This window comes from Pyrus communis, chromosome 11 (assembly GCF_041283825.1).
Source record: "Pyrus communis isolate YQ-2024b chromosome 11, ASM4128382v1, whole genome shotgun sequence".
Lineage (NCBI taxonomy): Eukaryota > Viridiplantae > Streptophyta > Magnoliopsida > Rosales > Rosaceae > Pyrus > Pyrus communis.
Genome location: NC_142575.1, coordinates 6340657 through 6365121, shown reverse-complemented (window position 1 = coordinate 6365121; position 24465 = coordinate 6340657). Strand labels below are relative to the sequence as shown.

Below are 24465 nucleotides of genomic sequence, written 5' to 3'. Positions count from 1 at the left end.
AATAGAAAACTTAGAGAGGATTGAAAGGTCTTAGAGGTTTGAGCCCTGGTCCTCTTCTTGGTTAGAGTTGCCTGAGGTACGGGCAAAGCAGGCCGTGACTCGGGCTGCTCTTCAGGATCAGACTCCGAAGATTTTATCACTAATGTCATTGTCCTACGTGTTGCCCGAGGCTTCACTGCAGGCTCAGCCTCACCCTCAGAGTCTCCAAATAACTTGGAGACATCTCCGCCTTCCCCAGCACCTTGTCTCTCTGCCTCAGCAGCAACCTTTTGGAGGACAAATGTGTTCACAACTTCTTCGTTGTAACCCGACATCCACATCTTCAATGTGGCATTGCGCTGCAAGATCAAAGTAACCAAGGAAAGGATTAAAAGAAGGCAAATTCATAAAATATCATAAAATACAAGTCAAGAAGATAAAAATACCTATTAGAAGACTTGATTAAAAGTTGACTAAAAAGGCGATCGTGAAACTCCTTGAGATCTCCTTCGTACTTCTTAATCCACTTGGTTTCCCACCAAGTGGAGAACCTTGAAGCATACTCGAAGTTGAGAGCCATGGACTTTCGAGCAATATTGCTCATGACTTTCAAACTACGTTGGGCAATCCAAAATGTGACCTCTTGTGGAGAACGAAGATGAAAAAGAGGTGCCACAATGTACAGAGTCAAAAAATGGAACAGGAATAGCTTGCCTAAAGCCCAACTGCCTGCTACAGAAGTTTGGATGATAAACTTCCAGCCCGTGCTCGTAGCGGTCGCTTCTTACTCCCTAGGCTAAGTCCCTTGGTTGAATGCAGCTGATAAATTTCTCTCTGTAGAAGGCAGTGGCGTTCTCCCCGAAGGCATCTTGGAAAGCTTGGTCGAAAAACCAAAGATATCTTCTTAATACTGAAGCCCCCCACTCCAAGTTTGGCTGAGTCTTGCAGACTGTGAAGAAGTAGAGGCAGAAAAATGTAGAGTGATTAGTAGGTGAAGCCTCAGCAAGAATTCGGGCAGGAGCAACACCTTCAGGGAACTCCAGGTTGAATGCTCGAAGCTCAAGGAATTACCATTGCAACCATAGCTAGATCATCCAAGTTTGCCCATTGAGATTGGTATCAAAAGGCTCGCCTCTAGTCATCTCATATAGAAGATGATAAAGATAAGCGAGGAGAAAGGGGCTCATAGCCACATCATCAAAATTATGTAGAGCTTCCACCAGAGGGATCCACTCGAGTTTTACTCCCTTGGACTTGTTGGGGAAAATATGTTTGTTGGGGAAAATATGTTTGTTGAGCCAGTACAAAAGAAAGTACATGTGCTCTTAATCTCTGCTGGCAGTAGAGAAAGTCGGGCCAAAATTCTTCTTGGCAAAAGGAATGAAACCTATGAAGGAAGTCTCATAACTCTTAAAACTGGAAGATTTGTACTCCAACCTGATAATGGGATCAGAGGTGCTTGAACTCTCAGCAGTCGGGCGAGAAGAAGGAGATTAATCATGGGTAACATCCACGACTCTGGTCGAGGGCCTCAACCCGAAGACTTGGGCCATATCGAGGATGGTCGGGGACATGGGGCCCATCCTGAAGTCAAAAGTATTGGTGCCAGAATTCCAAAAAAGGAAAGCTTTGGTCAGCAATTCAGGCTTAGCGATTACAGTAATCTTGGACAGCATAATTAGCTTATATATGTCGTTGTTCATCCATTTCTTCTTGAAAGTGGGCTCGAGCTCATTTACCCATTGCACCTAAGCTTCATCATTCATCAAAGGAAATCTTCATCGATCGGCAAACCATTTAGAGTAAAAAATGCCAGCTTTGACCAAGAACGGGTTTATGGGGAACCAATTCTCCTTGGGCATGTTGTTTTCCACAGCAATAGGGACCTGAAAAGTCCATAAAAGTCCCAAGGAGTGTACTTCTCCCTCTTCGAAGAAAAGTAAGGTCTAAAGGCCAGCTCGATGGCGGTGAAGGCCATTGAGCAAATGACGCATGGTGGCGATCCCCTCACTAGTCTCACAGGAAGATTGAGTTTGAGCAATTTTGGGTGCCATTGAATGATTTTAGAAAAGATAGTAGAAATTCAAAGCCAGAAAGCAAGAAGAAGCAGAGAACAAAAGAGTACTAGGAAAGTTGGAAAATCTAGGAAGTTCTGAATATTCGAAAGTTTGAGATTGCTAAGGTACTTGGCCGAAGGGTTTAAGTGAGGATTATATAGTAAATTGTTAGTTAACATTGGAAATCGTGGGTTAGTGCAAAGGTTTAGTTAACAATGGATGTCTTAAATGGTGCAAGTCCCGAGTGAAGGCATGCAACGGCTGTTTAATCATCATTAACGCCTCGATTTGCAGACTCAACAATGATTAAAGGGGGCATTGTTTGGGTTAATATTTGAATATTGGGCTTAAATAAAAGAAAGCCTAAGGATGCCAAATTAAAGGAAGACTTGCCCGAAGCCTGTTGAGCCTAGGAACAAATTGAAGCCTCCTCAGCTAAGACACAAGCCACGTGTCTATAATTAAAGTGACAAGTGATGGAGACTAACTTACTATCAGCCAAAGAACACTTTCCAGTGGTAATTATAGTAAAAAGCTAATGACTCACTAACCTTCAATCGGGCAAGAGCAAAAGCTATAGCAGTCGGGCCAAACTGCCTATATAAGGAAAAAAAAACAACGGGGACAATGACACTCAACCAATCAAATAAAAAAACTTACAAACTCTGCTCTCAAGCCAGATTTGCATCCAAAAACTGAAATCAACCCATATTCAGTCCTTTTAGCGATAGTTTCCTTAGAAAAGTTATCTTTTTTCTAGTATAAAAGCTCTACTACCATTCCCAATGTTGTAGTATCGATCCTCTTGTGTAAACTTGTTTACCATCCATCCCTTTTTTTAGCATATAACCCATGTAAATTCAAAGAAAAGTGACTGCAAGAATTTCAACCTTGCCAGACAAGGTGAAATCTTGCCGGAAACCCTTTGTTTGTTTTCTTAATTAATAAATCTATAGCTTAATGCATTCTCCAGCATGTATTCAAGTTATTTCCACCTGTTTTTCTATTTTAAAAGTCTCATTTAAGTGTGGATCTGGTTAGTTTGGTGGATGTCTTTTCATTAAAAGTAGGTTGGGACCAAACAAATGACTTAAGGAGCTCTAGACTCCCTTCATTCGAACATGCAAGACCATGAACTAAAAGTCCTTGTTTACAAGGCAAGAAAAAGAACTTAATGTGGACTTAACCCATCCGCGACAATCCTTTAATAACAAGAAGTTTAAGTAACTTGGGGCGCAAGTAATCAACTTAAAACACACTTGTTCTACATCTGCTATACTGAGATAGCAATGGCATGCCTAAGCATTTAGTTAGTTTTGATTGCGAGCCTCAAGGCCTACACCTAAAGCCCTACAAAAGCACCTTTCAAAACTAACTTTGCTCTCTTCTTGTAGCACATCAACAAGCAAGAGCCCGACTATACATCCAAAGTGCCAATCCCTTGGGGAGTTGTGCTGAGGTCCGAAAAGCCTTTCTCCAGAAAAATCTTCGCCTGAACAAAAGCATCATGTTTTATGTTTCTTTTATCTTTTTGCCGCAAAACATTTCTTATTTACATAGTAGTTCAAGTTCAAGTAAGTTGCATATGATTTCAAAAGTTGAGAGTCTTGAGACCACTTTAAGAAAATCTAGTACTCTGCATTGGGAATAACTTTATAGCAATGCCGATCGATGTTCCAAATTGCTATGAATTGCTTGGTCTGCGTTCTAGAAATAAATAAAATAAATAAATAAATAAAATCTTAATTGACAGGGCGGACATTTACAATATATTCAATTCTTACGTTTTCCTTGCCTATGCATGAATCAATATAGGCTATAACATAATAGATATTTAATAGTTTTTCCACTCAAATCTTGTTGTTTCCTACCTAAACACTACTTAATATTGAAGCAATGCCAATCGATGTTCCAAATTGCTATGAATTGCTAGGCCTGCGTTCTAGAAATAAATAAAATCTTAATTGACATGGCGGACATTTACAGTATCTTCAATTCTTATGTTTTCCTTGTCCATGCATGAATCAATATAGGCTATAACATAATAGATATTTAATAGTTTTTCGACTCGAATCTTGTTATTACCTACCTAAATACTACTAAATATTGCAGCTTTAGTTAAGCTTGGATTATTTGCTCTTACTCATTTGCCTTTTAGAATGAGATAGATGCTCCTAGGTAAACATATCATTAATCTCAAGATGTAAGCAGGATTCGAAGTCAGACATTTCTATTGAACTGTTTACTAATTATCAGTAATCGGAATTAAAATAAAGCTTATCCCCACTAAAATTGTTTACAATTGCCCATAATCAAAATCAAAATCAGTTTGATTAACAAAATAAACTTGTATAGAATAATTCTATTTTATTTTTCATTACCTATTGCCAATAAATATGTAATTATTGTAGATAGATAAATGTTCAAACTAAAAAAAAATGTGCTATTTTGCTATAAAATAAAAAATAAAATAAAGTGCTATTTTGATCAATGTAATTAATTAATTAATTAATGTATTTTTAAATGAGAGTTTTAACAAAAAGTCCATGGTACTGTTCATCTTAACAAAAAATCACATTTTTACACTAAAAAGTCAATCCTGGTACTATTCACTTTATTTTGTTCTTATTGTTAAAACTTAAAGTTTTCAAGCTCTTTTTATTAGTTTTCCTTTTTTAAGTTTCTCTTTCAAAATTAAACTCCTTAGATTATCTCTAAAGGAGATGTCAAATTTTAAATATAAAATTTAAATTTAAAGGCCTATGTGGCACATTGAAATTTTTTTTAAATTTTGTTCTCCAACCGATATGTTAAATTTAAACTATTATTTATTACATTATTTACTTTTTATAGCTGTATTTAGTATTTTTAAACAAAAAATAAGTATAAAAATTATGAAAAGCATTTATTAATTATTAAAAATAGATTTGAAGTTACTATCAAATTTGACAGCAACTTCCTCTTTCCATGTCATTCCACATAAGAATTGGCATTTGGTTGGAAAACAGTAGTGATGTTTTTTTTACCGTTATTACTGATGTAGACTTTTTAACATATCATTTGGTAATACTCTTACCAAAACAAATTAAAAAAAAAGAAAAATTACCAAAAATGATCCATTTTCTTAATCTTTGGACTAAAATAGGACAAATCGGCTATGCACAAGCCACGCACACCATGCACAAAAACAAAATGACAAAGATACCCACATATAAATTGGAAAAACTGACAGGTGATGACGTCTTTTCTGATTTCGAAGAGAGAGCTGTGCGCTCTAGTTTTTTGAGTTGGCTAAGATCTGTGAGCATATTATATGCATCTCACTATGCATGTCATGTGCATGTAGTGTGCACATCACGAAAAACCCAATTCGTCAAAACTGTGGCTGGTGAAGTTTGAGGAGTCCAGTTTCGGGGACCTACGATTGCTGCATCCAATCAATAATAAGCCACTTTTCTACATCTAATTCTTCAAAGGAATTCAATTTGTTGGACTTTAAGACTGTCGAATTGCGAAAATCTTATAGTTTGTAGTTTAGGAACAATATCAATGTTGTTACGGCTTGTGTGAACAAAGTGGTAGTCATGGGTGCAAAAAACTTGAATGATTGTGGTATTATAATGATTTGCAATGGCGGTTCTTGAGATTCGGGGATGAAAAGTGGACCCATGGGGATGAACAAAGCTATTCACCTCTTCTCATCCTCCTTCTCCACCAAATCATCCAATCAAAAGAGTCAAAACTAAATAAAAATAAATTAATTAAAAAAAAACTCCATTTCACATCTTCAGTAACCAACCACCACACGATCATCACAAGCTGCCACAAAAATGCAACACCAAATCGACGACTGCTGCCGCCAAAACTAATCCGAGAGGTGGGATTCGGTTTGACATCGAATTAGGCTCCATTTGGGATCGAGGAATTAGTTTTAGGCTGAAGAAGAAAAAGAAGAATTAGGCTTTTCTAGTTTAGGATCGAGGGCCTTATGAAGAGCCTTCTCTAACTTATACAAACCTATGACTAAAATACCCATGTACATATACTCGGTTAATATGTGCAAAGGTGTGGGTTTTGAGCGAGAAAGATTTTCGGAGAAATGTGCAAATGTTGATTGGGTTGGAGTAGGCCTGGCAAACGGGTCGTGTCTGTCGTGTTCGTGTCGTTTTCGTGTAACACCTATTATCTTAACGGGTCGTGTCGTGTCACACCCGTTATCTTAACGGGTCCTTAACAGGTCGTGTCACTTTACCCAACGGGTAAAGTGACTCGACCCGTTATGACCCGTTAAGAAAAAAAAATATTTTTTTACAATTTGCACATACCACACATTGCGACATAAATATTACTTGAAAACATTAAAACATTTCTCGTTCAAGTACTATATCTACACTCGAAAATGAAAGCCTAATAAAAAAAATAATACATACACTACTAATCTATTACAAATATTAAATGTATATAATTATTAATATTATAGTTGATTCATACTTTTATTAAGTATATAAATTCCACTAGTGTAAGTATTTTAAATTGAAGATCAAATTCATTCTTTGTATTCATATAGGGTCAAGGAGTGTAGCTGTTAAAATTCATCAAAATCAGAGTTAAAATAACCGTTAAATCTTGATTTTTCGTTTATAACCGTCGAAAAGCTTTGTCCCGTTACTTGATCTCTGAATGTTTTTTTTTTGTGATTTTTTGCTGATGTGATCTCCAAGCATATACAAACAATTTTGACGGTTTGGATCGTTGAAATTAGTTTTGGAGAATTCGTAAAACGATAGATTGACTAACACTTAGAGTTTATTTATACTTTCATTAAGTATAACATAAGATTTTGTGGTATCCACTTGTGTAAATATTTTAAATTGAAGATCGAATTCATTCATTGTATTCATATAGGGTCAAGGAGTGTAGTTATAAAAAATCATCAAAATCGGAGTTAAAATAACCGTTAAATCGTGATTTTTCGTTTATAACCGTCGAAAAGCTTTGTCCCGTTACTTGATCTCTGAATGATTTTTTTTTGTGATTTTTTGCTGATGTGATCTCCAAGCATATACAAACAATTTTGACGGTTTGGATCGTTGAAATTAGTTTTGGAGAATTCGTAAAACGATAGATTGACTAACACTTAGAGTTTATTTATACTTTCATTAAGTATAACATAAGATTTTGTGGTATCCACTTGTGTAAATATTTTAAATTGAAGATCGAATTCATTCATTGTATTCATATAGGGTCAAGGAGTGTAGTTATAAAAAATCATCAAAATCGGAGTTAAAATAACCGTTAAATCGTGATTTTTCGTTTATAACCGTTGAAAAGCTTTGTCCCGTTACTTGATCTCAGAATGTTTTTTTTTTGTGATTTTTTGCTGATGTGATCTCCAAGCATATACAAACAATTTTGACGGTTTGGATCGTTGAAATTAGTTTTGGAGAATTCGTAAAACGATAGATTGACTAACACTTAGAGTTTATTTATACTTTCATTAAGTATAACATAAGATTTTGTGGTATCCACTTGTGTAAATATTTTAAATTGAAGATTGAATTCATTCATTGTATTCATATAGGGTCAAGGAGTGTAGTTATAAAAAATCATCAAAATCGGAGTTAAAATAACCGTTAAATCGTGATTTTTCGTTTATAACCGTTGAAAAGCTTTGTCCCGTTACTTGATCTTTGAATGTTTTTTTTTTGTGATTTTTTGCTGATGTGATCTCCAAGCATATACAAACAATTTTGACGGTTTGGATCGTTGAAATTAGTTTTGGAGAATTTGTAAAACGATAGATTGACTAACACTTAGAGTTTATTTATACTTTTATTAAGTATAACATAAGATTTTGTGGTATCCACTTGTGTAAATATTTTAAATTGAAGATCGAATTCATTCATTGTATTCATATAGGGTCAAGGAGTGTAGTTATAAAAAATCATCAAAATCGGAGTTAAAATAACCGTTAAATCGTGATTTTTCGTTTATAACCGTTGAAAAGCTTTGTCCCGTTACTTGATCTCAGAATGTTTTTTTATTTTTATTTTTTGCTGATGTGATCTCCAAGCATATACAAACAATTTTGACGGTTTGGATCGTTGAAATTAGTTTTGGAGAATTCGTAAAACGATAGATTGACTAACACTTAGAGTTTATTTATACTTTCATTAAGTATAATAAAAGATTTTGTGGTATCCACTTGTGTAAATATTTTAAATTGAAGATCGAATTCATTCATTGTATTCATATAGGGTCAAGGAGTGTAGTTATAAAAAATCATCAAAATCAGAGTTAAAATAACCGTTAAATCGTGATTTTTCGTTTATAACCGTTGAAAAGCTTTGTCCCGTTACTTGATCTCTGAATGTTTATTTTTTATGATTTTTTGGTGATGTGATCTCAAAGCATATACAAACAAGTTTGACGGTTGGGATCGTTGAAATTAGTTTTGGAGAATTCGTATGCCATCAATCAAGTTCCGTGTGTGTGTGTGTATATATATATTTATTAAGTAGATTTAAATCTATTTATTTTGTACGTATAAATTATAATTGACTGGTACACGGAATAGTACATACATCACGTGTCACGTGTGTCATTATAAAAATAGTGAGATATATCATGAAAGTCATGTGTGTGATAAAAAGTTAATAACTTAAAAAAAAAAAAAAAATTCTCACCACTTCTATTAATTTTCATTTTTCCCTCTTTTTTTTGTTTCCTTTTCAACTTTTTCTTATCATTTTCACTTTTCCCTCCAACATCTTTCCCTAATTCCCTCATTTTTTTGTTTTATTTTCAACTTTTCTTAACATTTTCATTTTCCCTCCATTTTTTTTTTCAAAAAGGGCGGCAAGTTGGCAAATGCATGATCATGATTCATGCATATTAAATTATTAATTAATATGCATTATAGTTTTTATAAAATTTAATATATATATATATATAATTAGTATAGATAGACTTAATATTTTGGGGTATAATTATTATAGTATATATAATAATTATAATAATTATAAATTTTATAGTTAATTTAATATATATATATATTTATTATAATTTTTAGGGGTATAAAATTGTAAAATTAATGTATATAATTATTAAAGTATTTTTTTAGGGTTATAAAATTATAAAAATAATATTATGCTTATCGTGTATCGTTGAAAAAATTAGACAAAAAAAAAAAAAGGAAAACAACCCAGCAAACCCATCATCGTTCCCACAACGTGAAAAAGCCCCGATAGTCGTTTTCTCCTCATCCTCCTCATCCTCTTCTCTCTCCCAGCAAACCTGTCATCGTTATCATCGTTCCTAAATTCAAAATCTGATATGTGAGCTCAATTTGAAGGAACTCGACGGAATTTTGTAGCAGAGGAAGAAAATATTTATGGGTAATTTGGATACAAAAAGTTTGATTCCGATCTAGCCTTCCCTAATCCGATCTCCCCCTCAGGATTTCGATTCCCCCAATACTAGGAATCAAACTTTTGATTTTATGTGGGACCTGTGTTACGGTTAACTCTACATGGTTTGGTAAACAACGGAGTAATCCGAAAATGAGAATGACTTTCATTTTACTCATTCTGTTTCCATGTTTACTATAAATATTTTTGTTTATACAAGCTAATATTCTACACGGGGAAGGCACACAACTATAGTCCAACTTGACTACGTTTAGATATGTAAAAACTAGGGAAATATATTTGATACAAGCGAAAATTAACAGGAAAACAAAGTATTTCAAAATTCCACACACCACGAATACTTTGTTCTTCACCATATAGAGGTATCTTAAGAGTACAAATAAGTATGATAGGAAATAAATCAAAAGAAACCTTTGTTAACGCTCAAAACTAGGAGGTTAACAAAAACTAGTATAGTCAAGCCTTGGTGGGCTCGAGATATAAAGCTAGATTGAGAACAAAGGGATTTATGTGGTTCGCCCCTAGAAATAGGCCGCATCTACTATAGTAATCTAATATATATGTGATGTGGATGACAATAGCTCTCAAGACAATGTAATGTGATTTTGCTCTTGTGGCTCCCACCGCTTATAAGGGGCATTTGACTCCTTTACCTAGGTCCTAAGTGAGCCCTAAAAGTCTTGAGCTCTTAATTCTCTCACCGCCCTATCACTTAATTGAACACATAGATACAACCTATATACTATTCCTCAATTATCCACAGACAAGTGGAGAGAAACTGCCATTTACATGGAGCTACTTGCATGATATTCTGGGTCATCGCATCTTGAGTGCATCGTTCATTAAAGGGTGGTTTAAAAGCATTTTGCCTTAGCTATAGGTTTAACAGAATTTATGTATCTTCATAGACTTCATTTTCCTTCAATGGCCAATGCGTGACTTAGAATTGACGTCTAAACATACCTATCCTTGTCGGGTCTGTCAACTGACTTGAGCTGTCGAAAAGTATTTTAAGTTCTATGCTCGTCTCTTCTTATTGGTAAACAATTCAAGTTACTAACGATCGTTGATGTCGGTTGTCTTTCGTTCTCGTGATGGTGTTCTATCATCTAGATTCTTTGGGCAAGTTTGCAAGTCCAATGTCTTGATCTTCTCATCCTTTGTTGGGCTCTCTCTCCAGGCCCATATGTTAAGCCGAAAAACAATTATATATTTTTTAATAGGTCTACAAAGACTCTGCATTAACAACCTTAGTCTACCAGGGCAAGGAAACCTATACCTTAAAACAATAACATAAAATAAAATCTCTAAGCAAATAAAAAAAAATTCCTTTTTTCAATATTTCCTACAACTCCCTCAAACTCATGATGGTATAATCATGAGTTTGCCAAGAAGAAAACCAAAGTCATTAGCATTATGTAGATAATGATCGTCATCAACTTCACGTAAACATGAAGATTATTGCAGTCATCTTAAGTGGTCACCAATCTAAACACTCGAACAGTCAACTTCAAACAAACCAAAAAGAACAAAGTCATGACAAGACAATAACGTCACAGTAACCAATATTTTCTAACTAATCAATTCAAGTCACTCAACTATAACTTGACACTGACAAGAATATATGGGGTTAACTGTAATTTCAATCCCTTCTATTTGCATTCTGTAACGATGTATTTAGACTTAGGCTTTTGATGCAATGTTAGACTTACATCTCATAATTTGTTAATTATGCCATCAACTAATTACATGTAAAAATAATACCCTACATCTTTGCTCATTTAGATGCTAAATTTGCCCACATATATACTTTTTTTTTTAATGAGACCAGCTAGTAACTTCACCACTGCAGTCCACTCTTATGAAGCCGAGAAGACTCACAGAAACATTTTAGCCTTCCTCTGACCGTCATCGTGAGATTGTCCACATATATACTAAAAAATAAAGGCAACATGGACACCAAACCTAACAACAACAACAAAAAGGACAGAAAACGACCAGCATCTTTTAGTGGGTTTTATTGGGTCCGTTTCTGGGAGTGACATCAAAGAAATGGACCAAGCCCTAATGCTATTGTAGACAACTATGAATATATTTTTTATTTTATTATATCGATATTTTTATCTCAAGAGGATAGAGAGTTTAGCAAAGCCACACAATACGCAGCCTAATTATGTAGACAACAACGCATATTAATCTCAGTATATGCTCAGGAAACAAAATAACTCAATGTGCATGAGTTTATATTTCTTTGATTAAAACAATTTTATTATTTTGAATTTTTTAGATATCCACACATATAATGATATGTTGGAAGTTATTCTGTAGATACTATTTACCTATGCACTTGAAATCTTAGGCTTAATTCTCTTTTCTCTACATAATCATTTGTATGGATAAGAGAAATGATTTTCTCGCTTCCCTCTTTACTCTTTATCTTTTTGCACTCTCCCTCTTATGTATAACTATAAGATTGAATAAATCAATGATAAAGTAAAGAACAAAAATTCACAGGAATACATGAAGAACAATGTAAGAGTGTAAAAGTCATTTCCGTGTAGGTAATTATCATATTGCTCTTTTTACTTCTATATCTGTACTTTTTGGTGGACAAAAAGATTAAGAAAATGCAGTGTAAAAGTATGAAAGTTAATTGAAGGTATAGTACTTTAAAATTATGATCAGTGTAACATAGTATACCATTTGACCCAAAAAACATTATCTTATATCAACGCATATCTCTGATCAAGATGCATGCTTAACCAAGAAGGCACTATAATTGTCGGTCATGTTATGTGTGCTCAGCTCAGGCCAGTGTGTACTCATCGAAACTGTAGAGAAAAGCCATTTATGACTGATGCTTTGCTTGTGGAATGTTAATGTACCTATATAGTCTAATCAACCGTCCTCCAAGGATATTACACAAAATAAACAGGCCGATTTCGAACGTCACTCTGACATTTTTGTCTCTTAGAAAACCATTATTTTTGGGGCACATATGAAGCTTAGCTGCAACAGTGTGAAACGTGAAGACCCTTTTGTTTTCTTTCAGTAGTTCTCGCCGGTTTTATTTTGGCTTAAATTAGAAGAGCGTAGACAAAATCATAGAGGGGAGATTGAGTCGTTTGACCAGTTTTCTTTTTATTTTTATTGTAGTACGAAAGGGTCCACGCCTTCCATGGTTCTACGGTTCTACCTCCTCCTGGCCACCCTTTGTGTTTCTCACATGTATGCATGTGGGGACTCCAACTACCAAGTGCTCATATTCTTAATCCCACATGATGATCAATCACATTAATTTCATATTTTAAAATGAAGAATTACATGATATTAGCTCTTTAGAGTAAGACGATGTAGAAAGCGGGACTTTAACTTTTGCTTAAGGTAAAGAGTCCTATGTGCTCTGTTTTTTGAAAGTTTATTTTTCAATCTGTAATTGTGAAAATTGTATTTCTAATTGATGATGTTTGTCGTTTTATTTTATTACTGATATGTTTCTAACTTCAAAAGGAAAAAAAATTATTTTCCTTATATACAACACATAAATAGATGAAGGAAAGAAAAAAACCCTAGAAGAGTTAAAATGTGCATAATGTATACCAACCATAACATACCATGACTTTATTTTGACCATCACCAAAATTTGTTTTACCAATCAAATTGTCACCAATTCTTCGTTAAACATTTTAATTATAATCATGGCCATGAAACTTAATGGTCTTGATTCATTGATCTAAATTAGACTTGATTCATTGATCTAAATTAGAAAAATAATTCAGATCTTCTACTAATATTTTCTGCATCGATATCATGCTTTGTATTAAAATTTTGACTTCACTATTTGGCTTAACATAAACTCATCAAAATAGTGTAAAATCCTACCTCTAAATAGGAGATGGTTAAACTTGGTTAACTAAAAGTTAAATCACCAAAGACTCATATATACCTCGATTATTTTCTATGAAACATTTACCTTGATTCTTTAAAGAAAAATCTTTAGAATATTGTAAAGACCCACAAGGCACCGCCTGTGTCAAAAGCACATGCACCTGTTTATTTACCTCTGTCTTGAAGGACTTGCTTAAGTTCATTTGTACTTCTACTAATTTTATTAAGTTTGAAATTGATTCATGGCTTGTGGTCAAATATTCCTTTAACAATGTCTCAAATGTTCTGTTAAGGGCACATGGAAATAGTTTTTTTCTTCAGAGAAAAGCTTTAATTGTAATATTTTTATTTAAATCTACTTTCTTCCAGCAAATTAAATTGAAACTGCAGTACAGAAAATAAGGAAGAACCAAACAAGTTTAGAATAATAGACCTTGACTGGTCAAATATCTTCTAGTAGAACACGATTAATATGTCTAATTACATTCCCAGTCATAAGGTTCTCCCATCTCCTTCTTTCTTTGTTGTAGTTAGGTCATATGTTGTAGTAATTGAGTGAAAGATTAAGGTTTTCTTGTTATACAATTGTGAAGTTATGTTTATCAACATTCATGTCAATAGTTTTAACTTTTAACCATCTAACTTGTCTGCTAATTAAGAGAACATTTTTCTTCGCCAGAAGTAAAAGAATAAGAAACGCTACTAGAAGTTATGAAATGGTCAAATCATGAGCTAGGGTTCCAAATTTATTTTCCTTTCTATTGTCCTTCTTGCAGGTTACATCAATATATTAGGAGAGAGTGTAAAATTAATCTTAAGAAGCGTATAACATAAATCATTTTCATCATGCACATGCAGGGATCAGCACCAAAGTCACAATACTGAATATTTTAACTAATTTTTACTTGAAATTAGTTAAAATATTGCTTAGAGATTTCAAACTCTCTGACTGCTGATTCAAATGGGTGCACCGTGCATGTGCATGAGAATTCTAACCTCTTACATGCACATTATATAAACTCGTATATATGCTACACTTATTATATATAATTCCCCATGTATATATATATAGTAGCACCTTTACTGGTATAGTTAGACCGTCAAGATTATCTTAGTACAAAGGTTTGAAATTACATAGAAAGTATCTTAAAATTAATTGGATAATTAGTGCCCTAGCTGGCTTGATGCTCTTCCTTTCCACAGCCGTAAAAAAAGAAACGAAAGAGAACGCTGATCGTAGAGAAGAAGAATAGGAAGGATAAAAGATTGTGTTTAATTTGCAATCAGTTGTTGGCAGACATGAACATGCATGCATGGGTAAAACAGTATGAGGTTAAAGTGCATGCATGGCAAAAGATTATTTGCACCCCTTAAACAGTAAAAGAATTCAAGAACACTTCGCCAAACTTTTATCTGAATTATTTTTAACCAATGTTACTTGGTATTTTGGTAACAAGGTGCAATTTTACTTCTGAGGTCCCAGTGGGGATGTAAGCCAGATGGGCACTGTAATAATACTGGAAAGAGTAAAAAAAAACATTTGAGTTTTCAAAATCGATCTGCAGATACGAACAGAAGTAAGAATTGTCCAATGACCTGGGTCCCTGCTCTCTTACTTTTTTATCTCTTGCACAGAGCTTTGGAGTGGTGTGCGTGATCCCAATATACTTTAATGTTGTAGCCCCGTACAATAGTATAGCATCTCAAGAAAAATAAAAATAAAAGAAAAGAGAGAGGATCTCCTCCTCAAGAATTTAGAGGTGATGCAATGGGAAAAAGACCACGAGTCTACAAGGAAAACAACCAATAGGTCAATGACATAGAGCCATCTGACACTAATCAAGAAAAATGATCATCCACACGATGCACCAATAGAATTCATTGTACGAACATTTACGAAATAAAAGAAAGTTAAAGTTTTACCATAATAGTGATTGGGAGATTTTTTTTGTTTTTTTTCTTTTCACATTCTTATATGTCACACCATATTGTTCAAGCAAATATTTGATTTTGAATCTCAATTCACACAAAACTAGCTAATTGATTCACATTCGAGCTCTTAAATATTTCCAAATCATGATATGCGGGAGCATTCAATAAATAAAAATGTTATGAATTTGTTAATGTTGGGAAAAATTTTGTGAGTCGTATTTCCGTTTTTAGAAAAGTAAATCCTCCATGAAGTTCTACTTGTATAACATATGTGGTTAGTAATGTGATCGCTATACGTAAGCACCCTCAAAACAACACTACCATGATACCATCTGCCAACACACTCCCTACAACGCTGTATATAATAACACCAATACCGCACTGTTCCCACCGACCCACAGGGCCATGTACTCACATCTCTCTCTCTCTCTCTCTCTCTCTCTCTCTCTCTCTCTCTCTCTCTCTCTCTCTCTATACACATACATTGACATAAAGCAAACAAGTTGAGTACCAGCGGCCAGAAGCCAGAAGAGATCGAAGAGATCAACCTCACAAAATTTGAGCATTAAACTTACACATTATGGATGAGAAGTGGAAGCTACCAAAGAACAAGCACGAAGGCACTTCATCATCAAGTTCTTCTTCCAAGTTTGCCTTCACAAGAAGTTCATCAACCAGAAGCACATCTTCCTTGCTGAGAAGCTATTCACAAAAAAGCAATGCCTCTAGCTCCAAGTGTCCTCTTCCAAGAAGCTTCTCACAAAAGAGCTCTTCCATTAGCCGCAAGTGTAGTAGCCTTGCCAAGGAACAGAAGGCTAGATTCTACATCATGAGAAGATGTGTTGCTATGCTTGTTTGTTGGCGTGGTGATTAATAATTTTTAATTAAGTTAATGCTAGAAATTAAGCTCCATAATTACTCATCTTTTCTTCATATATCACCTTCCTGTGAGATGGGTCGGGTTTGTAACTTCAAACTCATATATGTATCAAATTTTCTCCCATCCGATCAAGAGGAGATCGGCAACACACAAACTTCTGTAGGAGTTTTTATTTATAATTTTTCTATTTGTCCTTTGTAATTACAATTGAGATGAGTTACAAGTGCTTCCGTATGTACATTGTAGGAAGAGATTATCATATTATCAAATACATGCCCAGTGTTCAGGTTCTACAATTACCATGACGATATTGTAATCAAATCTCATGAAGGCCAACATCCATAATTTTAGTTTTGTTTTTAATTTGAATTTTATAAAATTTCTGCTTTTCATCATTTTATTTTATTTTAAATTTTTTTATGAGAGAAAGATTCCCCTTGGCTGTTGGGGAGCTGCCAATATAATAAGACATAGAAGTAACTGCTATCGTCCTTGGAAATGCAAGCCACACCTTTTCTTGCTTTGACGAAAAAAATTGAGTAAAAAATATTTTTAGAAGTACTTTGTTTGAAATCAAGGAGCTAGTGTGGCTTCTATCCCATGTATTTCCATACACTAATCTCAAAGTGTTTTGTAATTGTGTCGTATCACGTACGTGTTGATAGAGTTGAGTCAAACTAAATATCACCTCGTTCAAATTTGGATAGTTTTTTAAGCTTTTGGATCGTTTTTTTAAGCTTGGTTTAGCTTGTTTCATATATGAGTCGAGGTTAAGTAGTGAGCTTAAAAATTTCAAGCTCGATACAGAATTAAAGTTATTTCTAGCTTTTTTGTGACAGCCCGTTCCGGGTTTTTCGTACCGTATGGGTGAAATGACAGTTTTACCCCTAGTGGATAATTGTTGTTTGTGTGGTTGTTTTGTGTTCTTGGTTGGTTGCATCTCAGCCACACATCCATCTTCATTCCCATCACCCTCTCCCGTTGACCCTCTCTATCTCGTATCTCTGTCTCTCTCTTCCTCTTCTTTTGCTTATGTACGGACAAGAACTCAATCGCTCGAAAACGTGGTAGATCGAGGAAGCAAACTTTATATTTGTGCTCGTGAGGTTCTTAGGAGTTCAACCATACCCATTTCAGGCTTGTAGGAAGCTTGGTGAGGTCCCTAGAAAGTTCAGGGTAGTTCGTTTGAAGGTTTTGGACGTCAGGATCATGAGTTGCAAGTTTGGCCGGATTTGGTGGAGTTTTTCCAGTGAGATTCCATTGGTTTTAGTGCTTGAAAGTGGTGCGACCTATCCCGAGGACGAGCGCAGTCACTCGAGGCAAGGGGGTTACAACCCCTCTACATACCAGTGAGTGGGCTTTTGGTTTTCTGTATATACCTATATACTTGTGTTTTTCCCAGAAAGTGAAATGAAGCGTTTATATGTTTGATATGCCATGCATTATGTTTGCCCATTTAATTATGCATTATTAGTTGCATATACGTATGATTGGTGCTGCGAACGCATAGGTAAGTGCCAGGTAAGTTATAGTTTATGTTTGTGATTAGTAGTGATATGAGATGCATAGAGAGCTCATAACCTACACCCCCGGTGTTAGTGCTCCCGCCCAGAGTAGGGCACAGTCCTTCACATGATGTTCACCTCCCGCACCACACGCTCATCTTGGATCCAAGTTAGGTGCACAATCCTGTCGTACAGACCACTATAGGTGGTTCCGACTCGTAGGTGACTCGCGATTATTCGCCCAGTCTTCACGTGATCGTAGCACTTGAGCATATTCATTTACACCCAGTCCTGTCGTACAGACCACTTTAGATGGTTCCGACTCATGTGCAGGTATAGTTAGTGAGTTGTGGATTTGAGCTATAGATTCAACCGTACAGGTCACGTTAGGTGACTCCGGCTGACAGATTACATGACATTGACTGACATTACCTGAGTACTTGCATTTTATTTAGAGGCATTCGACATGGCATATTTCTAAGCATGATTTATATATATATATATATATATATATATATATATATATATATGTGCATATTCTATTTGCCCACTCACGCTTTCTGTTTTGCGCCTCTCCAGGTTCTAGTTTGGATAGCTCTGTTGGTGGCTCTTAAGGGATTCACGGCATATCTGACAGATTATCACCAGAGTAAGACCACCTCTGGGTGTGTTTATTTAGTGTTTGTTCTCCCGGACTGCAATAGGTCTTCCGTGCTCTGAATATTGTTTTTCACACTTACGCTTGCACTTGTATGTTGTCTACTTAGTGTATAGCTTGGTTTTTATTTATTTGTACTTTTATTATTGTTCTTAGCTTCCGCACTGTACACATGGTTACGCCACTCTCACGTGACGGCCAGCATGCCCTGATCTCGATCAGGGTGTGTCATTTTTACTCTAAGAAGTTAGGCCAGTCTTGTAATGAAAATTCATAGCTTGGAAGTACATTTTTTCGATAAATTTTAATAACAGAAGATATAAAAAATAAAAATAAACAATATCACATGAAATTTTCAAGCGTGATACTTTAAGATTGTCACATAATTTTTTTTTTCTTTTCTAATTATTGGAACCCAATGGGAGGCTAGGTGATTAAGCCCGTAGTAATTTCTTTATAGACAAAATAAGGACGGGGACATTGACACACCCCGTCCCGAAGGAGGGCATGCTGGCCGTCACGTGAGAGTGACGTAACCATTTACACAGTACGGAAGCTTTAAAGATACAATTTCTAAGATAAAACACCCAAAGGTGAGTCCTAATTTTTTTTGGCCATTCTGTCAGAACACCGTTGAACTTCCTCGTAGTCACCACACCTTTGCATTTCCTTAAACCTGGAGGGGCGCAAAACAAAATTGAGTGGGTCAGCAAAACGAACGTATTCAAAACCTTCTTTTCTCTTTTGCATATACTAACCCCTCGCTGTAAAACAAGTATAGTTTCCCAGAAAATAACATATATACGTATGTATAGATATGCCAGTCATGCTCAAAGATATATCATTCATGCTCATAAATATGTCATTCATGCTCGAGAATATGCCACAACGGAAACTCATAATCATATGTAAGTGCTCAAGCGTAATTCACATCAATAACATATAATCTGGCAGTCGGGAGTCACCTAACGTGACCTGTACGGCTGCAGATAGAGCTCCAATCTCAACTCAATATCTGAATCTGCACACAAGTCGGAACCACCTAACGTGGTCTGTACGACAGGCTGGGTGTAATATATATATGCTCTAGTGCTACGATCACGTGAAGCTGTGCGATAAATCGCGGGTCACCTACAAGTCGGAACCACCTAATGTGGTCTGTACGACAGGCTTGCACCTAACTTGGATCCAAGACGAGCATGCGGTGCTGGTGAACATACACGTGAAGGCTGTGCCCTGGCCCTGGACGGGAGCACTAACACCGGGGGTGCAGATTATGAGCTCTCTAAACCTCTCAAACTACCATTGCATAATAAACAGGAATGCATAACCACATGAATACCGCTTACCTGGCACTTACCTGTGCCTCCTCAGCACCATGCAACAGTATGCATAATTATGGTAATGCACATATTAAAATATGATGCATATATGACAGGATATATAATTCGTATTTCTTTTAAAATACGTTTTCTGGGAAATACGTCAAGCATACGTATATATATATACTGAAAAATAACTGCCCACTCACTGATCACATCGACGTCTCATAGGTCTCTGAACCTCCCCTAGCTTGGTTACATTCTTCCTCTGTACAATTTTCACCTATACAAAAAGTAACCAAATTGACGTTATTTAACGCACATACACCAAACATTCGTCCATAACTTTCTCATACGTTGCTCAATTTGGGTGTATGAATATACCACGGTGATCTACACGACGTCACGAACACGTGACAATTTTCAGAACTCAATTTGGAGCTCTCACGCGCCCCCACGCGCACTGTTCACGCGCTGCCCACGCGCGCGTCTTCTTCCTCGCGTCGCCGGACTGGTTTCGCCGGAGATGGTGTTTTGCCGGAATTTCTGGGTAAATTTCAAAGTGTCATAACTTCTTCATTTCTTAACCATTTTCAACGTACTATATATCAAAATGAAGGTATTGACGAGACGAACACATCCATACCTGTCTCGACCCCTAACTCGCCGTGGTTTCGCCGGAAAAAGCCCCGACAGCTCCGGCCAAACTTTGAACTTATCGTTCTCCGTGTTCCTACGTCCATTTTTCACGTAATTTATACCAAAATGAAGCCCTAATCATAATCTACCACGTTGGACTAGTTTTAGGGCCTAAAAACAACGGAATCAAACTTTTCCAAAAATACGAAAATTCGGCCGGACTTACAGTTCGTGATCCCGACGTCCAAATCCTTCAAACGAAGCACTCCGAGCTTCCTTAGGACCTCACCAAGCTTCCTACAAGCTTCAAAATCCCAGAAAACATCAAGTTTTACGTGTGCATGAACAGTGCACACGCACAGTGAAATTGAAATCCATGTTTTCCGAAGTGAAACTCACCTGAAATTGGTACCATCGTGTTCGTGTGGTCTTCAGGAGTACGATGGTGGTCTTAGATCCTTCGTTGGCATAGTTTTGGGGTGGTTTGTGGGTGGTCTGTGTGAGTTCGAAGGAGAGAGAGAGAACTCTCAGAGAATGAGAGATTTGTGAGGGAGGAGAGAGAGAGAGATAAGGTACGGGAATGAGGGAGAGATTTGAGGGAGGTGGGATCCTACCCAATCCCCAAATCATCAAGTTACAACATATTTTACGCCCCTTAGTCCCGTTTAAGGGCATTTTCATAACTTCACGTCCTCGGAATTAAAATTCCGGGACGGGTTGTGACAACCTTCCCTCCTTATAGAATTTCGTCCCCGAAATTCCAACAACCAACTTAATCATCTAAACTCATACAATAGCTTCGGATAAATCTCTCTCAATACATTCTTTTTCCAATCCAAAGTCGTCCTTGGTTCCTCAACCAGTTTAATCCGGATTAATTCTCAACAGTTGCACCGGAACTCCATGTGACGAATCTGCCACCTAGTGACAACACATCGAAATATAATACATTATGCACCTTAGCCAATTTTGAAGACATCACCACTTGTATGCAACTTCATCGATTCCTTTAGTGGTCAAAAACGGTCTGATGTGTTTAAGACTTATTTTGTCTCCTTTCCAAATCTCACTATTTCTTTTCGTGATGAAATTTCTAAAAATGTTGAATCATGAAACACATCATGCTCTTACAATAACTCTGGAAGTAAATCAAGCAACTTCACTTACTCTTCGATGATCACATAAAGTCCGATGTACTTAGGACTTAATTTGCTTTCCTTTCCCAGCCGAATCTTACTTTTCTAAAGTAAAAACTTCAAAATTATAAGATCATCTACGTTAAACACTCGATTAGTGACATGTTCAACTATTAATCTCTTTTGCCATTCCTGGCTACTCTCAGGTTAAACTTAATCACCTGAATAATTTGAGAAAACTCATCCATAGTTTCAGGGCCTACCAAAACTCTTTCGTGATCGAATCTTCTCTATCCAGAAGTATTTCTTCCACAAATCAACAAAAATCGACACATTTCATGGTCCTTATGGCGTTACTTTGGAAACTGTGCAACCAACATACTTAAGAAACTCAGCAGTTCCGTAACCCAAATCTCTTCTCCATAAAACATATAAGTATTGTTGCACTGTGGTTGTTACTCAACACTGGAGTAAATGTACTAACTTGGTACATTGATCAACTATCACTTCAAGTTCAATCATAACCATCCTATTCTCGAACTCAGCAATCTTTCTTTTTCCCTTCTTTCTTTGCCTTGGTTAATTCTTAATTTTCTTCGTTAACCATTTGAGTCTTGAGTACGACATTACTAAAAAGACTTAACTTGAAATTTAGCAATTACAACTTCTTCTCAATCTTCCATTCTCAACTTTACTTCAGTTGATTTCCAATCCACAAGAAGACAATCTTGGCAAGCGTGCCAGACATTAACTCTTACCACAGTCTTTTCACCAAGTGCATCAGCTAGAACAATTTTACGATCACCCTGGTCGTACAATCATGTTCATTAAACAATTCAATCCACTTTCGTTGCCTTATATCAAAATCCTTCCAAGTAATGGATATTGGAGACTTTTTGGATTCGTAAAAATCTTGCATTCTTACCAAATATAATGTCTTCATAACTTCACAGCAAGAATGGTAATCATGACTTCCAAATCACCAGTAGGGTAATTCATTTCATGAGGTTCCTTTCGTCGTGAAACGTATGTAATCACCCTAACATTTGCATCAACATGCATCCCATACCATTCAAGAAACATCACTAAAATTTATGATTACCACTATCTTCTGGGAATACTAAAATACGTGCATAAGTGAGGAATACTTCAACTGTTGAAACCTTTACTCATAATTATCATCCCACTCAAACTTAACCTCTTTTCTCAACAATCTCGTCAATGACAAAGCAATGACTGAAAAATCTTTCACGACCCGTCCATGATAGCTTGTTAAGCTAGGATAACTCCGAATCCCAATCACGATTCGTGATTGTTCTAAATTCTCAATTTCTACTACCTTTTAAGAATTCACTTGAATACCTGAAGCAGATATAACATATCTCAAAAATGCTACTTGATTCATCCAACCTTGGCATTTGCTAAACTTAGCATACAATCGACGTTCCCTCGATCTTTGCAATACCAATTTAAGATGTTTAGCATACTTTGCTCTAGTCTTATCAATCTTTTCAATAGCAACAACAACAAATCGGTCTAGATATCATTGGAATACTTCATTCATCAAATTCATAAGGTAGTAGATGCATTCGTCACTCCGAATGGCATCACCAAAACTTGAAATGACCTTAACGAATCCTGAAAGTTATCATAAGGGCATCCTCACCGATAATCTTCAACTAATAATATCCAGACCTCAAATCAAACTTAGAAAATATACAACCACCTCAAAGCTGATCAAACAACCATCAATGTGAGGTAACGGATAACGGTTTTCACTTGTTACTCGATTCAACTGCTTATAATCAAAGCACAGCCTTAACGTCCATTTTCTTTCTCACCAATAAACTGGGGTTCCCCCAAAGTAATGTACTAGGTTGAATAAAACCTTTATCAACCAATTTCCAATTCTCTTAGTTCAAAAGGCAACATTCTATAATATAAGGTTTGTACCTGGAGATAAATCAATAGTGAACTTTACATCTTTGACTGGCGGCAATCCAGGTAAATTCTCAGGGAAAACGTCAGGTAAATGTTTGACTACTCCCACTTCTTCCACACTACTAGAAGTGACATCACTTAGCACCACATGAGATAAATATCCTTGGCAGCCTTTTGATAATAATCTCTTTGCTCTCACAGCATAAATAACGGCCTGCCTTACTCCACTTTGCATACTTACAAAAGTAATCTCTAGTCATCCAGACCGATGGAAAATAACATATAATCCAGTCAACATTCAACTATAAACATAGCTCATACTCTTTCATTCTAATCAACTCAGCCCTCGGCTGCATATATAACTCATAATTAACTCATCGTAACATGTATATCTTGCATACATTCAGTACCACCTCGCGTGGTCTGCAACTCATCACTATATATAACATAATATGCTCTAGAATAACATCGAAATCCACAATCTAGTGAAACAAAAGTAGCTGGCAACAATATATACTCTACTATTACTGAGCACTCTAAATAAGTACGATACTAACATAGGATAACCTATCGGTTTACTTGCTTAACGAATCCACGAATAAGTTATTAATATTACGGTCTGCAGCCCGCAATACTGATAAATCATCGTTGTCTCGATAAGTAAGCAACAACTCTCGAGGGTGTAATATTACTATTTTGCCACTCATTAGGAAATACATACACACGTCTCAACCGCGTTTATTTACTACTTTCAAGGCAATAACAATAATAACGTAAAATTTCTACATTATTAACAAATAGACTCTAGCTAAGTCATTAAGAATAATTATCGTACCCCTAATCAAATCCAAATAATTCGGAGTATCTTGCAGTGATGTGTAGTTAACACATCCCTGGGCTTGTTGTTGTCTCCCACAACCTCTATTAGTGTAAATACTTCTTTCATGTACACCACGGCCTAACTGACCACAATTAATAGATCCAGGAACTTGCTGGATCGGCGCCAGTTGTGGCAAAGAAGACTGCTAGGGCCTCTGTTGGCTTTGGACATAATTTGCAGTTCTATGTCCCATCTATCCACTTGTAAAGCGCCCAATG

General features: G+C 35.9%; 1 protein-coding gene and 1 pseudogene across 1 annotated transcript; one reads left to right on the top strand and one right to left on the bottom strand.

Annotated features, from left to right (window-relative positions):
• Positions 1–367: 367 nt before the first annotated feature.
• LOC148692783 (uncharacterized) lies at positions 368–2033 on the bottom strand (annotated as a pseudogene).
• A 13663-nt stretch (positions 2034–15696) lies between these two features.
• LOC137741557 (small polypeptide DEVIL 13-like) lies at positions 15697–16462 on the top strand. The gene has a single exon (XM_068481253.2). It carries the CDS (start codon positions 15867–15869, stop codon positions 16158–16160), a length of 294 nt encoding a protein of 97 aa, XP_068337354.1. The 5' UTR covers positions 15697–15866; the 3' UTR covers positions 16161–16462.
• Positions 16463–24465: the final 8003 nt, after the last annotated feature.